This window comes from Drosophila montana, unplaced genomic scaffold (assembly GCF_035044405.1).
Source record: "Drosophila montana isolate Dmon_TW-CO22-7 unplaced genomic scaffold, ASM3504440v1 contig_1624_1, whole genome shotgun sequence".
NCBI lineage: Eukaryota > Metazoa > Arthropoda > Insecta > Diptera > Drosophilidae > Drosophila > Drosophila montana.
In genome coordinates, this window is record NW_026996559.1 from 4167274 (window position 1) to 4185817 (window position 18544).

The following is an 18544-nucleotide window of genomic DNA, read 5'->3' on the forward strand; positions in this document are numbered from 1 at the left end:
AAAATGTCAATCAAAAATTGCATATACACAAATAAAAGAAAAACACGTTGAGAATTTAATTAGAAATGCGGCGATTGTGGCGCTCAGTCTGCGTTCGGGCCTGGGAAAATGGAAAATATTTAGCTCAAAGCAAAAAATGATTAGTCAATTGAAGCCATGAGAACTCAACTACATTTGATGGATAGTTAAATAAGAATGTGAAAAACGATTAAATTGCTTAAGATTCTATTTAAATATATGCAAGAATTTATAGTTAAAAAGTTCTTGAGAATACTTCGAATATTTACAAAATTCGCAGGAGAGTAAATTAGCTTTTATTATTACAAATATTTATGAGAAAATTTAGAAAAATTTTCATTATATTTAGACAAGCTTGAGACGTTTTTTCTTGAATTTTAAGCTAAACTAAATTAGTCAGATATATAAGATGGACCTTACTAGCAGCTGTGGATGGATACATCACATAATGAAAAACCCAACAAGAAGAGCTCGTAGGCAGTCGATAGATGAAAACCAATACGATGTTGATCAGGAGATCAATCTATCAATTGCACATTGGCTACCACCAATCGGTATACCCAGCCAGCAAAAGTACGTGTGATACGCCATCAAGCAGCTGCCGGAAGGGAAGAGAAAAGTCGAGCAGAGAGAGAAGCGGAGATAAGTTGCATGTAAAATATCAGTATGTGGCAGCAGCAAGAACTTATAAAGACATAACTCATATCCTAATGATTATAAATATGTTGGCTTGTGTGTTGACATGTGTGTTATTAAAGTTTTAGCTCTATTCGCTGGAAAGTGTAAAACAAGGTAACAGCCGAACACCAAAACGCTCAGAAAACGGTGAGAAAATGCTCGGACCATCAAATTATGGCGTTGTCCAGTTGAAGTTGAAGTTGTATTTTGTAGTTGTTGTCGTTGTTGCTGTTGTTGTTAATTGTTGTTATTTCGCTTTTTATAGCACTTCCAATTTAGGGGCAACTGCAAGCAGCTCCAAATTAGAAATTCAAGTCCAGGCCGCGTCGGTCAACTTCAAACGAACCGATTGACAGTCCCACAAAACTCCGAGATCGCAGTTTTGTGTATCAATTTGTCAACCGATTTGACAATGCAAAAACCATTCATTTAAAAAAAAAATCGAAAAAAAACATTATTGAAAATGAAAAGTGAACCCGAAAGCTAATGCACTTAGAGAAAATCTATAGTATAGAAGCTTTAAATCTTCGTAAAAGTTTATTTTTTTCTGACTAATGCAAACTGTATTATGACCAGGGCTGCCAGCCACAAGAAATTGTAGCTGGTTCTTACGAACCGATTTTCTTCTTTAATGTTATGTTCATGAACCAGGTCTATAGCCTGTCTTTTGGTTCAAACCTTGGGTTGTGAAACAGTTTAATATTTTATTTACAGTGGCCCGATCTACTGAAAATATTGCAAGCCGTAAATATTATTATATATATATATTATAAATATATTATTTTACATCTATCCACCATAACCAGACCATTTTTGAAACTAAATATAGTTTCGTTCGGGTTTTGTCGCGGATTTTGATAGAATATGATTCCGAGATCGAACCGGTTCAGATAAAACCGTGTTGCAGCTTTACCTCTAGCTATAGTTAGCATACCTGTAAAGCTATTTGTAACTCCCATACTTAGCCAAGATTTTCGTTCACTCTATGGTAAAACTTTAACTATATATAAACAAGCATTGTGCTGTACTGGATTTGAACTTTAAACTTGAATAATAATATTTTTCGTACCCTAAAACAACCAATCCAAACCTCAATAAATTTTTGGATTTTATCAACTACAAAAACATGTTGAAATTTTTGAGAATCCTTTTTGCACCATTAAAGAGGGTATTACAATAAATATAGAATAAGACGTCAACAATTCCAGATGGTATATATATTCTTGATCAGTATAAACAGCCCAGTCTATAAACCTATGTTGTTGCAGATACTTCATTTGTATGTCGGTATTAGCTGAATCGAACCACTATAACCTATAGCTGTCATATGAAAGATCGGTCGAATATTATGATAGATTTTTTTTGGTTTTAACTTATCTTAACTAAACTTGGCATTTAATAGGTTAATAATAATATAAGCATAATTTCTTTACAGCGAATTGCTATATAATATTGGAAGAATCGGTCTGAGATAAAGTTTTCGTGTATAAGCACATTTAAGCTATGTATATGCCAACAGGGCTATTCAAAACGGGACCAAGCCTGGTAACAGAACCTAATTAGCTTAAGCCTCAATCTTTATTGGACGATCAAAATTAGCGAAGCAAAGCGAGAAACCAATTCTTTAACCAGAGTTTTGGTTCACAAACCAAACGGACATTATAAGGTTAGAGCATCACCCCTTAAAAGTTTTTCCAGTGTATGCAGATCTCATGACAAAGTCGCAATACTCGACTGATAAAAGCTAACAGCGCGTCGCTGGACATCATCAATGGGGCACCAGCTAATTTAGTTATGAGCACTCGAATGCACACAAACACTTACACACCATGCATGATGTATGCGCGTGTGTGTGTGTGTGTGTGTACATATCTATAACATTATTTTTTAATATGCTTCATTTCTTTGAATTTCATAATTACACGGCTTTGACCGCTCAACGACTTTGTCTTTGTTTTTGGTTTATTTTTTTCTGTTGTCTCGGGGCCGTCTTCAGTTATTGCCACTCGCATATGTGTACAGAGGTAAGCACATGGCTGCCCCCTGTCACCAGACCCCCTTCCCCCTTCCCCGTCCCCACCCCACTCCCCTGGTACTCCTTGTACCGCTGGTAGCCCTGGTGGTCAGCAAGCAGAGATAACTGTGTTTTTGTCGCCATTCTCAGTGTTAATTTTTTGTTTTTCTTGAATGAAGTGGTAACTGGGCAACTGGGCAACCGGGCAGGTTGGCAACTTGGCAACTGGTTGAGTGCCTGTTGACTGGTTTTGGGCTTTTTTAGCGCTTGGCTTAATTAATTACGAGTATTGTTGTATAATTTGTAGTTGTTCAAGCATAATTCACAAGAAGCTCATGAATGGCGCGCTTTACACATTTCCGGTACAGTTGCGCACAAAAGTCACAGCCAATGGGCCGCGGCCCGCCCAGTCAGCTGAAAGAAAAATACAAAAAAAAACAAAAACAAAAAAAAAGGGCGTTGTGGGCAATGTCAATCAATTGGTTGGCTGCTTGGCCGCTGGTTCCTGGGGCTGGTTGGCTGCGGACTTGGACCTGTGGCCCAAGCAAAAATGGCAGCTGACTGACAGACAGATCGAAAATGCTGCCACAGCAGCAGCAGCAGCAGCAGCAGCCAGTAACAACAACAACAACAACAACAACTGAAATTGTGCCGGGGACTGGTCGAGACTTGCGGACTTGACAGGCGGTGGCATGGCACGGCCACGACTTGCAGCCAGCCAAATCGATCGAACTGCCTTCATTAAACAGCCAAGACACTGGCGCTCTCTCAGTCTCTCTCCTTCTCTCCCTCTCTCCCTCTCTCTCTATAACGATACAGGCATTGGCTATCTCTTTTTGACTTTAATAACTCCTTTCCTGCCGCCGATTTGCAGCCGCCACAAGTTCCAAATCGAGATCACGGCTGCTGCGGCTGCTGCTGCTTCGATCAGGCAGCAACCAAATGGACGAGCTCCACTAATTTCCATGTTGGCCACAATTTGACTTCTGTTCGTTGCGGCTGCTGTTGTTGTTGTTGGCCACATTTTGCAAATTTGCGCGCCGTGATTGCGGCCTCAACAGCAGCTCGGCCCCAGCTTCAGCTCAAGCTTCGAATGCGACTGGCACGCAATTTGCGCTAAGCAAAAAACACAAAAAAAAGTAAGAAGCAGAGCCGAGCGGAGCGGAGCATCGCGCAAGACACATCTGCAACAAATTGGAAGCCAATAATCAAATGTCAGTCAGTGAGTTCTGCTGCTCGCGCTCGCAGTGTGTCAGCTCGCCTCAAAGTCATTCGCGATCCGGCCTCGGCCCCTTCCCCGGCCCCGGCCGGCCACGTAGTAAATCAGTTTTTTACCCCCAGTGCCTCATTATTCAAACTTGGCTCACAACTGGCTAAGGCGGCCGCCCCGTGCCCCGCTCTGCCGCCCGCTGCCGCTGCTGTCTACCCGTCTTACTTGGAGCAATCTCTGTTTTATTTTTTCTGGGGTTTGGTTTTTTTTTGTTGAATTCTTGTGGCGTGTCCGATCTGCATGTCTATTCATTTAAAAGTTTTCGATTTTGATTTCATTTCATTTTGGCATTTGGCATTTTGCCTTCACGCTTTGCTGCTTCTTGACGGCTGCTGCCGCTGCACAGGAGGCGGGGCGAGGTGGGGCGATTGCCAATCGGGTTAGAAGTGTGTGAGTGGAATTAACTTGGCTCGGGGCACGGGGTTCGGGTTTAGATATTAATTGTGCCCGTTGTCGATCGCATTTAGTATTCTTAGTATTGAAATAATTAAATGTTTAACTCAGAATGCCATCTGATATCAATTTTAATGCATAGATGAGATCACAAAAATAGCTCCAAATCGTGAAATTATCGGAGATGCTCAGGCAAAAATTTTAAATATCTTGTCAGTCAATGAAACTCTCAGCTCTTCGTGGCAAGCAATACCAGACTGAACACAAACTCTACAATAAACATCCTTAGTTCTATATCTTCGGCACGCCGAAGATTTAATGCCCTAATAGACATTCGGCTTACGGGTTTGCAGGCATGTAAGAATATTGGAGCTTGTAATTGCTGAGTTTGATGAAACTATCTTGGAAAGCAGAATATTTTGACATACAAAAACTCATATTTCCGACCGAGAGTTCCAATGGTAGCTATATGATATAATGGTCCGATGTTGAAAGGATGTTGCATATATATGCGGAGCTTAGCGAAACTACTTAATGCCGAATTCGGAAAAAAAAATTGTTAAATCTCCTTTTTTACCAATCGTTCCTATGTCAGTTACACGATATAGTAGTCCGATCCGGTCGGTTCTGACAACAGTAAAGCTAAACTGAGAGACAAGTTCGCATAGAAACAGACTCGGCTGTTGATGCTGATCTAGAATATATATACTTCGTGGAGCCGGCGATGTCACTTTCTTTGCGTTACATATTTCATGCCAAAATTATAATAACCTCTACAAAATTATAAAAATCTTGAGCGTATAAAATTACCTATAGATGGGATTCATACAAATTCTTTGCAACAAGCTCATCATTTATGCAACATTTCATTAGAATAACAAGAAGGAAAGAACACAGATTGAATACCCTCTTGCAGTTATATAGAAAGGATATTTTGTGTCATAAAAAAGACTATTTCCGACAAATTATTTCAATAGGAATCATTTCATAATGTAGTCCATTTTAGAGGTACTGAAGCTCGCAATTCCCCTGTTTGATTTATCTTAAAGAAAAAGAATATACTTACTACTTAAACTCGACTTATGAAAGCGTCTCCAACACAACTTCATGAAGAAGAAGTCTAATGGTCAACTTTTCTTTATTTAGGGGATTATCTTAAATCGATACTCTCCATTAGGCAACCGTTGGTACCCTACTTAACAGCAAAAAACCTTAGCCACGATCTAATTTAAACCAGAAGTTTGTCAATTTCCACAGAAGCACGTTAGTTCTCAGTATCTACAACAAGAACATAATATTGTTGATCAATATATTTCAAGTGTTGTATTTTTTGTTTCATGATAAATTGTGTGCCATTGGCGTTGGCAGCATATTTGATTGGTTCCCCATTACGCGCGCTTCTCATATAATTAACAATAAAAAATTTCAAACACATTTTGACACAATTTTAATAGTCAATAAAAGTTCGAGGGGAGCGCTGAATGGAACAGGAGCGCCGCCAAAAGTTACCCACAAGAACAGAAACAACAAAAACAACAAAAGCAGCAAAAACAATAACAACTGCGGCAACAATCCACGAAATTGTTGTTGTTAGCAGCGACAATGTTAATGTGGCCATTGTTCGAGTTTTTTGTGGCCTGTCATTTCGATTGTTGTTGCTTTTGTTGTTGACAAATCGATAAACAGCTCAATTAGCATTTTTGATCTTAAAAACGCCGCCCAACCCAACCAGAGTCCGCCTCACCCTGCCCCGCCCCGCCCCGCCCGCCATGGAGCGCGACCGACATACAGAAGCGAATCGCTTGAGTGGCGGGTGTCGGTTGAATGCGGGGCAAGCCATTCTGGACGGGGGTCCGTGGTAAATGGTAATCATAAATAAAACCATAAAAATTCAGTTCAATAATAAATTTGTATGCTCGGCTCGTAACGCCGCACAATTATGCAAAATGAGCTGTCAAACTTGGCAATTGACAGTTACAAGTTTGAAAATGGAAATTAAAAAGTTTTCAACTTTTGCCTTCAACTGTGAATGTGGCTCAAATTCTGATTGGAAGTTGAAAATATGAAAAATCACGCTGTTTTACAAATGAACCAGCCACTTTTGAGCGACTATTAAGTTATCCAATCTAACCCTGTATATCTTCACCCATACATTCCTCTGGTTTTTTTTCTGTCTTCTTCTTCTAACTATTACTTTTTAGACAAATTGGGAAGCACCGCACTAGTAAAAATGTGCAAATGGGCAGCACCTCATTGCCTTGACTATTGAATTAGCCATCTTTTTTACCTTTATATTTCTTTCGTGCTTTTTTCTTTGCAAAAAGCAGTACCTCATCTCTTTTGCTTTAAGTTTCACTTTATTCGTATCAATAAAAATCTGCCAAATGGGCAGCACTTTAAACGTTTCGCTGACTATTGCAATAACCCTAACTTTCCTCTCCGTTTCTTTCGTTACTTTTTCTATAACTATAACTAACTTTTTAAATAAAATCTCTTTTTTTCTCTCTCTCTCTCTCTCGTAGCCTTCGCAAAAAGGGCAGCACTGCATTAAACCAGCAATTGGGCAGCACTTAACATTTCAAAACAGTGCAACTCTTTTAGCGTATATGTTAATTGGCACATGGAAGCTTTCCCATGCCTTTTTATTATTTGATCAGCATATTGCTGATCCTCGTTTTGTGAAAGGTCTAACAGATGATTCTTAACAGTAAAAAGTCTATAAATATGTATAGCTAGACAAGCTGTTGAGTATCTGGAATCGCAATTGGCGCTGTTCGGTAACCTCTAACCCAACAGGTAGCATAATCGCCCTTATTTTAAATTATTGGAATGTTTTTTTTGCTTTCTCTTTAGCTGTAAATACGTTTCCATTAAAAGAGGCCAGTTGGGGTAACAAATGCCGTGTCTCGCTACTAACCATCTTCCTCTTTCATTTCTTTATCCTGATTCTCCTTGTTGGCAGCCATTAGCTGCTGTGCGCTATCGCCGGACGACTCTTCGGCTTGGGCACCCGGCATGGACTTCTGGTAGCTCTCCACGCTGAGAGTCTGTAGACCCTGCAGGGCGGACACGGCTGTGGTTGCGGTATTTAGACTGGCCAGGAAATCCTCAATGGTAGTGAAGCGCATGCCACTGCGACGAGAGCCATTCTCCTGCTCCACGTCCGAGGTTTCATCTTCCGAGCTGCTCGAGCTCAGAAACGACTTGACCGGCACGCCGCGAAATGGTTTATTTGGATTTTTGTCCATTTTCGGAAGCAAAAACTAACTCTTCTATTATTTTTTACTGAATTTGAAACGAATCGACTGAACTCGAATTGATTTCTGAAATGAAACGACTGCCCATGTCCAGCACAAGGCAAGATAAATGACACTTGCAGCATGGCTGACTAAGATTTTACGAAATATTGCATATCAATAACACAATTTTTGACAAACTTCATTTATAAGCGAACATATCAAGTGCAAAAAGCCGAAGACTTGGCTCTATAGGATACAAATGTAGTTTGGCTCTGCCGCGAGTGGCGAATAGTCAAAGAGTTATTTCAATAATTCAATCACGTGTTATCGAATAATTGAATAAGTCATCGTGTCGAGCGACACAAATTTAATTTCAATACGCAGAACGTTTAATGTTGAACGTTTGACGAACGGGCGACAGCGGCAAAGACACTGCCGATTGAGGCAGGAGGCATTAACCGAGCGGGCCACGGTTACGGGGCCAGAGGCAGAGACGTAGACGGAACCGCTGTGCCACGGGCAGACCAGGCCAGGCCGGCCAGCCACGGGCAGGCCAGGCCAGGCATTCAGGCAGGCAACGTGAGTGATTGTCGCAAAAGCTCAAAGGCAACGACTACAACTCTTCGAATTGTACTGATTTTTATTTATTTTATGTTTGAACCGAAACGTTTATGGAATTCCAAATGAAATGCGACTGCGCCCCGCGCTACCAGAGCACCAGATATAGCCCAGTTATTCGTTTAGCCCAGTCAATTGCCAATTGGTGTGGGAAAAAGTTTTCGTCTTTTCGGCATACGAACTATACAAATTTTAACGGGCGTGGCAAATTTCCATTTCCATTTGCATGTCCAACTCTTGGCGATCCCGATCGAATTTTAAATGTTGTCCGTGTTATGGGCTACCTTGAACTTCAAATTGTCGCCCATGAAACTGGGCCTTGCATTTGACCCAGAGAATATAATAATATCAGTCGATACCCTGCAAGAAGTGCTGAACGGGCAGGCCCATCTGGAAACGTTATGGGTTCTAGTAAGAAAATTGAAACGACAGAAAATGACAATCTAATTGTAAACGGAATTTTTATTATAATTTTTTTTAAAGGTTACTTTGTATTGTTTGTCAAATGTACCTCTATTTTTTCTAAGTTTTTCGAATAGAATAAGCCACACTCAAAAGTTTCGACCACAGTTCGTGTATTCATAAAGTTCAAGTTGTTAATTTGTTTATATTTTTATATATATTTCTTTCTCTCGCTTACGCTCAAACATTTTTTTCGAAAATTTCTAAATATCAAACCGTTTGAAAATTAATTTTCTTCTGTTTACCTTTATCATTTTAGCTGAAACTTTTAAATACGTTAAATCTAATTTTTATTATTTTTCTGATTAACTGGAACTGCTGTAAAATCCGTTTTATTTAAAATAATTTGTTCAATTGTTTGCCCAAGCATTTCAATAAAATTTTTTAGAATCTCAGTCTTAAATTATTTAATTACGAAAGCTTTTTACATTTTTCTCGCCTCTTCTGGGTGTGCATTTTCTGCGAGAGTTTGTGATGTCTAACAGAAATAAGATTGGTTTACAGCAAGAAATTGTGAAATCGTATAACAATTAAATTCGGTTTTCGTTAGTTTTTTGTTGGGCGGAAAGGAGCCCTTTGAGACGCAAATAGCATTTATAAGATCTTAATACTACATATAACAAAATGGAAGTATATGCGACGAGAGAGGTTTTCCAACTTGAGACAATAAATTGGGTAGTCTTTCTTATGTTAGTTATAACTTATAAAAACCTTAAAGGAAAAGCAAGCCTTGCTTTTGGAAATGCCAGCCAAACAGCAGCGGAAATATCCTCACGTAAACTGGGTCGATAACTGACCTACAGGACGTCGCGGAATGCAACCAGTCAGCCGATCGAGCAATCGACCAATCGGGCAATCAGCCAATCAACCCGTCCCCGTCGGTCGATCGTTTGGTGGATTCGATAGATTTTTGACATACTCGTATTTTCGATCAGCTCATTGAACTTGCGAGCGAGTCGCTTCGAGTGGAGTCGAATGGATTTTCTCATTCACACGCTGCAGCCCGTGGGAGAAAAATGTGAATTTTGTTCTTGTTCTTGTTGATATTGTTTTTGTTTGAATTGCTTCTTTTTTTTTGGCTTTTTGGGGGCCAAAATTTGCACTGATTGGCCTCTGCTGTTGGCCAGAACTTAAACAAATCAATACGAAAACGATGCAAATGGCAAAAGGCATGTCAACAATGCTGGCGAGTAATTGGCAGAGTGCTCCGAGGAGCAGCTTTAACGGAGACAATCAAGCGGGAGGCTGGGCAGCAGGAGCTGGGGAATTGTCTGATGACGCTCACTGTGATGTTGATGATTGCATTTTGAATGTGACCAAGAGAGTGTGTGCGTATGTGTGATAGCAATCGCCGTCTCAGTTGCCGCCAAAGTGCAGCTAAACATCTGGAGCAGAAGCAATGGCAAATCGCCGCCCAACTGTCCAGCTGTCCCACTGTCCAACTGTCCCACTGTCCCAAGCAGGTGATCAGTGATCTTTGCCGACGCGCCCAACGCTCAATTGTGCTCCGAGAGAGGAGGGTTGCAGAGAGAGGGAGGTGGGGGCTGGTGAGCAACAGCAGAAGTTGGCTTTGATCTGTCACCGCTGACCGCTTACCGCTTACCAATCGAATCACGGCTGGCGCGCGAGCACCACCAGATAAAATTATTGAAATTACATTGGCAAGACGCCGCAACGTCGATCAGCAACAACAGCAACAGCTGCGATCTGGCACAGCAGAGTTCCACAGAGCTTCAAAGTTCCACAGCCATGCTGCTCCACAGCTCTACAGCTCCAGCTCTTTGTGCTTAAGCGACACGATCGCCAACACTTTGGGCAGAGAGAAAGATCCGAATCCGTCTGAGCCTGAGCCAGAGCCAGAGCCAGAGCCTGAGCCGGCAATAATTATCGCTTTTAGTTTCAACTTGGCCTGTCAATGTAATTCCAAAAATGTCGTCAGTGTCGCGTTGTACTTGTGTAGTAGCTCATCAGGGCCCAGTCCAGGCACCCAGGCTCGAGTCCAGCTTTTGATCGGTACTGTGATTCGATTTTATGCTGCTTGTTCGCCTTCGCCTCGGCCTTAGCTGCTCTCCTCACTCGCTTTTTAAAATGTAATCATCATTAAAATATTTATGGCCTGTCTCTCGCTCTAACTAACACCATGAGCAGCAGCAGCAGCAGAGGCAGCAGCAGCGGCAGCAGCAGCAACACCAATGCCCAGGCTTGGGTCAACGCAATCCCGTCAGTTAGTTGGGACAAAACTGTGGACGGCTTGTAATGACCATACATAGCAATTGGTTCTCACGTTCGGAAAGAAGCGCTGCCAATTTGGCGTCATCGTTGTCACAGTCGACCGACTTGCAGTTGGAGTTGGGAGTCGGAATCGGGAATCACAGTCAGCATTCGAGTTAGCTTTGTCACCTGTGCGCTAAGAATTAACAGAAGCTAACCAGCCGGGTAGCCTGAGCACAGATCATTGACCACAGATCAAGCAATCAAATTGAGAGCGAGAGACGCGTCACAGTAAATGAATCTAAATAGCAACCCAAGATTGATGCCTTAATAGTATCTCCAGCAGAGCACATGAAAACTTTAAGATAAACATTTTTAGAATGAATGCCATTGAATGGTTTGAAATTGTCATAGTAGTTGTAACACTATGAAGTTATGCGCTAGCTTAAGCCAGGAACAAACATTTGTGCAGCTTTGGAAGCTTTGTAAGCACATTAAGGCTTAAACACAATCTTAAAGCTTTGTGCTGCTCAACCACAGGCAAACAAGTGCGCAGCGCAATAAATCACCTGCGCATTGAGATGTTTAAAATTGCTTCAACATTAACCTACACGCTAGCTTAAGCCAGTAGCAAACATTTGTGCAGCTTTGAAAGCACTTTAAGGCTTAAACAAGAGCTTAAAGCGTTGTGCACCTTAAGCACAGGCAAACAAGTGCGCGGCGCAATAAAACAGAACAAAGCTTTGAGCAACTGTAGCTTAAAAATAATTGAAGTTTTTTATTATTTATTTATTAATTAGAATATCAGAATTAGAATATTGTTGTTCAATGAAGTATGATATGAACTAGATGTTAGGACTATGCTCACGGTTGGAAACACAACAAAAAACGGCGATTCACGGTTCGAACCAATGCGCCAAATAAAGGTTCGGTATGGTCCGTAAGCCCAGTTTTCCACTCCAAGGAACCGCAGACTTTGGTTTAACAGTTGGTTCTCAAATTTTGCACAATTACAAATTATGGTTCGGGTCAGCTAATACTTTAGCTCTTCTTTATCCAATTAAACCGTCTGAAGGGCTCAATCCGAATTGCAGTCCTCCCGCCACCTTTTAGCCCTGTCAACGACCACCCCTGATGACTTGTTACACCCGCTGCCACCGCTACCGCTGCCTCTGCTGGCTTTCAGGCCGCGTCCAAATAACGAGGCTTCGATTTGTCTGCCCGTCGAGGCGTTTCACTGCCATTGCCATTGGCATTAGCTTGGGCTCTGGCGGGACTGCATCGAAGTCGTGTCAGTCTGCCTAACTGACTGACTGACTGGCTGACTGACTGACTTGTCATGTGTGGCATATGTAGCCTCAAATGTTGCTGCTGCTGCTGCTGCTACGGCTGCTTCTTCTGCTGTTGCTGTGGCAGCTGTTGTCGTTTATCAATTATGACAAATCTTTGCGCATGCGTGGCCAGCGTCGCAGCTATTTTTATAAACATTTATAAAGTGTTTGCCCTGCCCTTTCCCCTACACTCCTTCACCTCCTTCTCTCTCTCTCTCTCTCTCGCCCCCCTCTTCCTCCTCCTCCTCCTGCTGCTTACGCCTTGCTGCCCCTTCGTTCGTGTTTCATTTTAATTTGTAATTATTTCTTGAGCGTTTTTGCTCGTCTTGCCGACTTCTGCTGCTGCTACTGCTGCTGCTGCTGCCTCTTCTACTCCAACTGCCACTTTTTACTGCTGCTTCTTCCTACACATAATGTTTATTATCATCTTGTATAATTTCAAACGATTCCTTCATACATATTGTTGCTCTTCTTGTTGTTGCTGTTGTTGTTGCTCTTTGCATGTTGCTTTTTCGAACTTCATTTGCGCTTCGGTTCGGTGACAAATAAATTAAGTAGCTGAGCAAAAAGCTGCCTGGCGGCTTTGCCCATCATTACAACAACAACAACAGCAACTACAACAACAATGTTAATAGCAACAACAACAACAATAACAACTAGCTGCAATTAAGAGAAGTTGTCGTCGCTGCTGTCGTTTTACTGAAGTTGTCATTGTGGCTGGCGGCTGGCTCTGTGCAAGTTGCTCGGCTGGTAACAACGCCCCTTTTTTTTTTATTTTTAAGATTTATTAAATGTTCGGTGATTGGAAGCAGTCAACGAAGACCGAGCCCCAACTCGCGTCAATTAGTCATAATGGCGGCCAATGCAAGTGCGCGCGAGCTGGCCACACTCTTGTGCGCTATATCATTGATCTGGCAACGCTGCAGTGTACGAAAGTCTTTCTTCAAGTACTATCAATAACTGTAGAAGTTATTTGGGTATTTTAAAGATGCCAAAGAGAACTTGTGCATGTAATCAGGTTTATTTTCGAGAACAAAAAGAAGTTATGGGTTTTCTTTTATTTTATTCATTTTATTAAGCCTTGTCGATAGTATAGGATCCAGATCAGGGACTCTCACGGTTGAAAACTTCAATGTTCAATTATGCACTATGCAACAGAATTCAATAGTTTATAGCGAATTTGAGGAAAACCATTTATTGATTGATTTGTAGGTAGGGTTTTTTATTTATAAAACTTCAAAATTTGGAAATTTCATTTGTTGCTATATTTGGGTGTTGGGTTACTATATTCGCCATATTATGTCATAACTTTTATAATGGATTCTTGTGGTTGTCTCACATGTTCTCGTTTGCCATACGAAGATCTTGATTTCATTTTATATTTTACTGATAGCTTCTGCATTTAAATTAAGCATCTAAGGAAACTTTCTTTTCAATAACCTGAAGAGGTTTCAAGGGCTAAGCTGAGATATTTGTTTGAGGTAGGTTCTTAATTTGTTGTATAAAACATTAGAAAATTATAAAATATTATGTAACGATTAATACTTGATTAATGCTATCAAAACTTAATTCTACTTTTTTATTCTTGTTAATTATATATTTTATACAGTGTATTACGAGTTATTATCCATATTTATGCCTAACAATGTACTAGGAAATATTATTAAAATTATTTTAAAAGTGTAAGGAATAAGCATATAGCCATAGTTTTTAAATGTTGTATTATATATATATATCATTTAAATTTTTAATAATAAGTTGCTAATTGCATAATTATTGGACAAATTTAAAAAACGTATTCAATTCCTTTTAATTACTTTTCTTTATTTTCTCAACTTTGTCTCACCTAATTATGTTTGGAACCTGTTTGCCGGCTGTTCCTGCAGAACATTTAAATGCTTCGTTGCTTTTGCCCCCCAGTCTCTCCCTTCCTCCCACACTGCCAAGCCGAAAGCCCTCTCCCCTCTTTGCAATCCACCACAGGCCGGCCAGCTGCTGCCCACACTCAGCCAGACAGCAGAGCCACTCAATCAGCAGTTGCTCTGCCAACTTGAAGCCAAATCAGCTGCTACTGTGCAGAGCCTGCACTGGCTTCAGTGAGTGGTCAGTGTGGAGCGGCTATCTGTGGTTCAGCGGTGCTGCTGGTGGTGGTGGTGCTGGTGGAGCTGCTGCTTCAATGGCTTCGAGGTGCATCACTCGCAGCTCGAGTCGTTTATTAATTTGGCATATGACAAATTATGCGTTGGCCAGCAATTAGAACTGAAATCAACAGACAACTGTGAGGCTTCTGCCACTGACTGTCGTCTTGGCCGGGAGCTGGCTCTGGCACTGGCTCTGACGCTGACTCTGGCCCCATCTCTGTGTCTCAGTCGCAGTCTGGGCCTTGTACATTTAGCGCTGATTTAACAAAATTTTCTGCAAGACACGTACAAAAGCTTCGATCTGCCGGCGAGGACAGAGCCCAACCTTAAGACAGCTGTTCGGGCAACGGGGGCAGGATTTGTGGGACGAGGTGCGTCAACAGACGACAAGTGGCACTTTGGCGCATTAAGAAAATCTGTACAAGTGTCACTTTGGCAGGCGAGCACAGCGCAGCGCAAAGCCAGAGCTGGACCTGGAGCTGGAGCTGGATCTGAAGCTGAAGCTGGAATTGGACTCGGCCTCGGCCTTCGCCTCGGCATCGGAGCCGGTAGTCGAAGTCGAAGTCGAAGTCGCATTTGCAGTTGCAGTCGCCGTCGGTAGTCGAGTAGAATTATAACGCCAACGTTTACCAACGGCAGCAGCCAAATGCAATTTCACTGCACAACGAGGATTATAAATTTGAGGCTGGTGTCTCCTCCCGTGTTAAGTTACTTTTCATTTAAGCAGCCAGCAAAAAACATATATATATAATATTTATTTATATATATTATATATATATGCATGTATCTGAAATTTGTCCAGTCATCGGCATTATTTAATGAGTTGCCAACAGGTTGCCCCCGGCCCAGGGCGAATCCAACCAGAAAATCAGCAGCCACAGCCGCAGTCGCAGTCCGTTCTGCTTCAGTTTCAGCTGCGATTTGCTGAGTCAGAGCCGCAAACAGAAGCCAACAGGCGCAGTCGGCGCATCAGTCAGAGTCCGCCAGCTTCAGCTCCAGCTCCAGCTCCAAGTCCAGGGCCCGGCCAACCTACGCCTGCTGCTTCCTTGTGAGCCTGCGCCTGCCAGAAGTGTCATGTAAATGCAACTTGTTGGGCGCTGCCATCGCCACCGTCGACGTCGCTGCACTTGACATTGCCGCTGCCGCTGCTGCTGCTGCTGCTCTGCCGCGTCGCAACGTGTAATGTCAATTTGACAGACAAACTGTCGACCGTTTGAAGCATATTCAGCTACTGTCTACTGTGTTGCCCATCCACCGATTATGATTTGTTTGATTGTGATCCTCTACAATTCAACACAGACGGCATATCGATTTAGCGAAGTCAGAGAAAAAGCTTTATCACATTTACAGCTGAGCCTTGCGACGTGATCCTCGCGACGACCTTGCAGTCAGGCACATTTATTCATTAATCGTCTTCATTAGATTAGTTATTAGTTTACAAAGCTACAAAAAGCTTTCATATAAAGCTTTAAGCTTTTTTTAGCATATCGCTTAACTCTTAACGTCTTGATGATTTGATTAAAGTTTTGTTGCTAACAATTTATAATACTGAAGCTCATATTCATACTGTCCATTAAAGCATTGCAAAACATTTAAAAATGAGCTTCAAACAGATTTGTAAACTCAGACAAAGCTCCAATATGCGAACAAAATATTAATTTGTTTGTCGAATATGACTTGTAGGTAATTCGCTAGGTAATCGCCCTATCGGATTAATACCAGTTGAGCTTATTGGCTATTAAAGCTTTTCAAAAACTTTAATTTAAGATTTTCAAGTTTTCAAAATGGTTAAAATTTTGGTAGCGCCCCAAACCGTTTTTGCCACTAGTCAGATCGAAAGCAGCTGAAGGCATGTGCTGAAATCATATGCCGAATGGTATCTGGAGGCTGCCTGGCTGGCTGGATCTCGGATCTCGGGTCTGGGGTACCTATGCCACTGGCTGGCCGGCCGGCCCGCTGGCTGGCTGGCTGGCTGCCACAGCTACTTCAACTTGAGGCGCAGACAAAGTGCTACTTCACATGCTTAGAGGCACGCAGATTACACTTGTATACACACACTCGGGCCATATATACGATATGCTACATACCTATACATACATACACTTACATAAATGTATATATGTATGTTTGGGCCGCCTGGCGTTGGCATCCACAGCATTCAATAAAGAATTTTTGCGATTTTTATCTTGTGAGCGCCTTGCCGCGTCACCCGAATACAAATACAAATACGAATATGAATACCCCTTTGCCCCTTTGGGCAAGTGATGTTAGTGTACGGCTGCCCCTTTGCTTAATACTCATAATTGATTAAAAAGAAAATTTCCATGGCATTTATGCGTACCACGCCACTCAAACACAATGTCGAGTTGTTGACAGCCCCCAAGAAGCCAAAGAAGGAAGAGCTCAGCGCTCAGCGCTCAGTCTGTTACTGTGGCTGGAGTTTGTTCTTTGGAAGTAGTTGTCGAAATGTTTTTATTTGTTATCGATTAATCGCTTGAATCAACAGCCAGCAGTCAGTTGTACAGTGGCAGTTGTCTGTCTCCCTCTCGCGCTCCTTCCCTTTTGTATCTTACAGATACTTATACCCATATGCGTATCTTTTTCTGCGTCCGTATCTGCATCTGTATCTGTATCTTTTGCATGCCGGCTTCGCCTGCTGGAAATGTTGCTGTGTAATTGTTTTGAAGTTTGCCTCAAAGATTGGTAGCAACAGCAGGCCAACTGCCTGTCAGCCAGACTCTCGACTCCCGACTCCCGGCTCTCAACTAACCGAGACTCCTGCCCACCGAAACTCTTAGCCAGCAGCAATTCTGCATCTGAGTAAACCCGAGATTTGCGCTGCTGTCAAATTCTGATTGATCGATTGTTTGCACACGTTTTTATGAGCTTTCTTCTGCAGCGCATTTATTGAGTATTTTATTAATTTCAACTGATCGATGAGCCAACTGTCTGCTGGCAGTTGGCCGGCCCCGCTGTCACTGCCACTGCCACTGCCACTGCTGCTGTTGCTGTTGCTGGCGCTACTCTTTAATTATCCACGGACCTGCTGCAGTGGGTGGGTCTACATTGAGTTGAAAGCGTGTCGAAAGCGACAAGTACAGAGCTCTATATGAATGACACAACAGGGTCACCCAGGTACTGAGAGCAATTGAAACCTTAGTCAATATTTCAATAACGATTTTATTCGAGGTGACAACTATTCAATTAACATATACGATAGTTCTTTCGATATATGCATAACTCAACTTTGATCAAGACCTAAAATTTGCCCAAAGAACTAAAATATTCATAGGAAATGCGCTTCCTTGGAATATATGTATGTGTGTATTAAAGTTGGCCTAATGATATGTGACTTCCTAACGTTTTAGAGCCACTTTATCAATTGGCACTGGGTCTCAGCTTTGAGGTCCGCTCTTCCGCGAACTGATTGATTTCGATTGTGGATCTATTCTAAGAAGTTTGGCTACCAGTTGACACCGTTTTGTAGGCCGACCCCCACTTGTCTCACGTGTCGATGGGCGTGCACAGATATCACAGATGAGCTGCAGCCCCCCTCCGCGCACAGTGGGCCAGAGCGCTTAAAACTAGATCGAATTATGTTGGCTCTGCTGCAGTTTGGTAGCTCAAGTGAAAGAAAGAATAGTATTTATTGTCGAGTCTCGTTGACAGTGACAGTGCCTCGAAATGTTGCACCCGAAACGCGGATAAAACGCGGAAAAACGTATTAAATACAAATTTCCTGGTAATAAAACAGAGACACACACACAGCAGCATGCGACTGGACCGGGGGCAGTCAAGGGGCTACCAAATAAAGAAATAAATCTTTACACCCAAAAAAGCAAAGAAGAAGAGTGCCCAGCCCAAGGGCCAGACAGAGATGGCTATAGACCTGGCATTAAAGACATCTTACACCGAGTGACTAACTGCTGTGGCCATCGACAACCGAAGGCATCGGCTGTTGTTGTTGTTGTTGTTGCTGCTGCTGCTGCAGTTGTTGTAGCGCGATTTGTGCCTTTTGCCTTTATTGTTATTTTTGTGTATTTCTTGTATCAGCGTGTAAATCTCGCACACACACACACACAGAGACACAGATGAAATACTGAGCTGAACTGAGATCGGCTCAGCTTCGGCCCAAGTGAACTCAGCTCGACAGAATTTTTATTGGAAAT

General features: G+C 42.1%; 2 protein-coding genes across 3 annotated transcripts in view; both read right to left on the bottom strand.

Moving 5' to 3' along the window:
* Positions 1–18544, bottom strand: part of LOC135440678 (uncharacterized) — a 54236-nt gene that overhangs the window by 20791 nt on the left and 14901 nt on the right. The gene's annotated exons all lie outside the window — the stretch shown is intronic.
* On the bottom strand, positions 6969–7700 carry LOC135440521 (uncharacterized). Its single transcript, XM_064699736.1, has 2 exons — positions 7291–7700; positions 6969–7226 (listed from the first exon to the last, which is right to left on the bottom strand). The coding sequence occupies exons 1-2, from the start codon at positions 7619–7621 to the stop codon at positions 7195–7197; spliced, it is 363 nt and encodes a 120-aa protein (XP_064555806.1). The 5' UTR covers positions 7622–7700; the 3' UTR covers positions 6969–7194.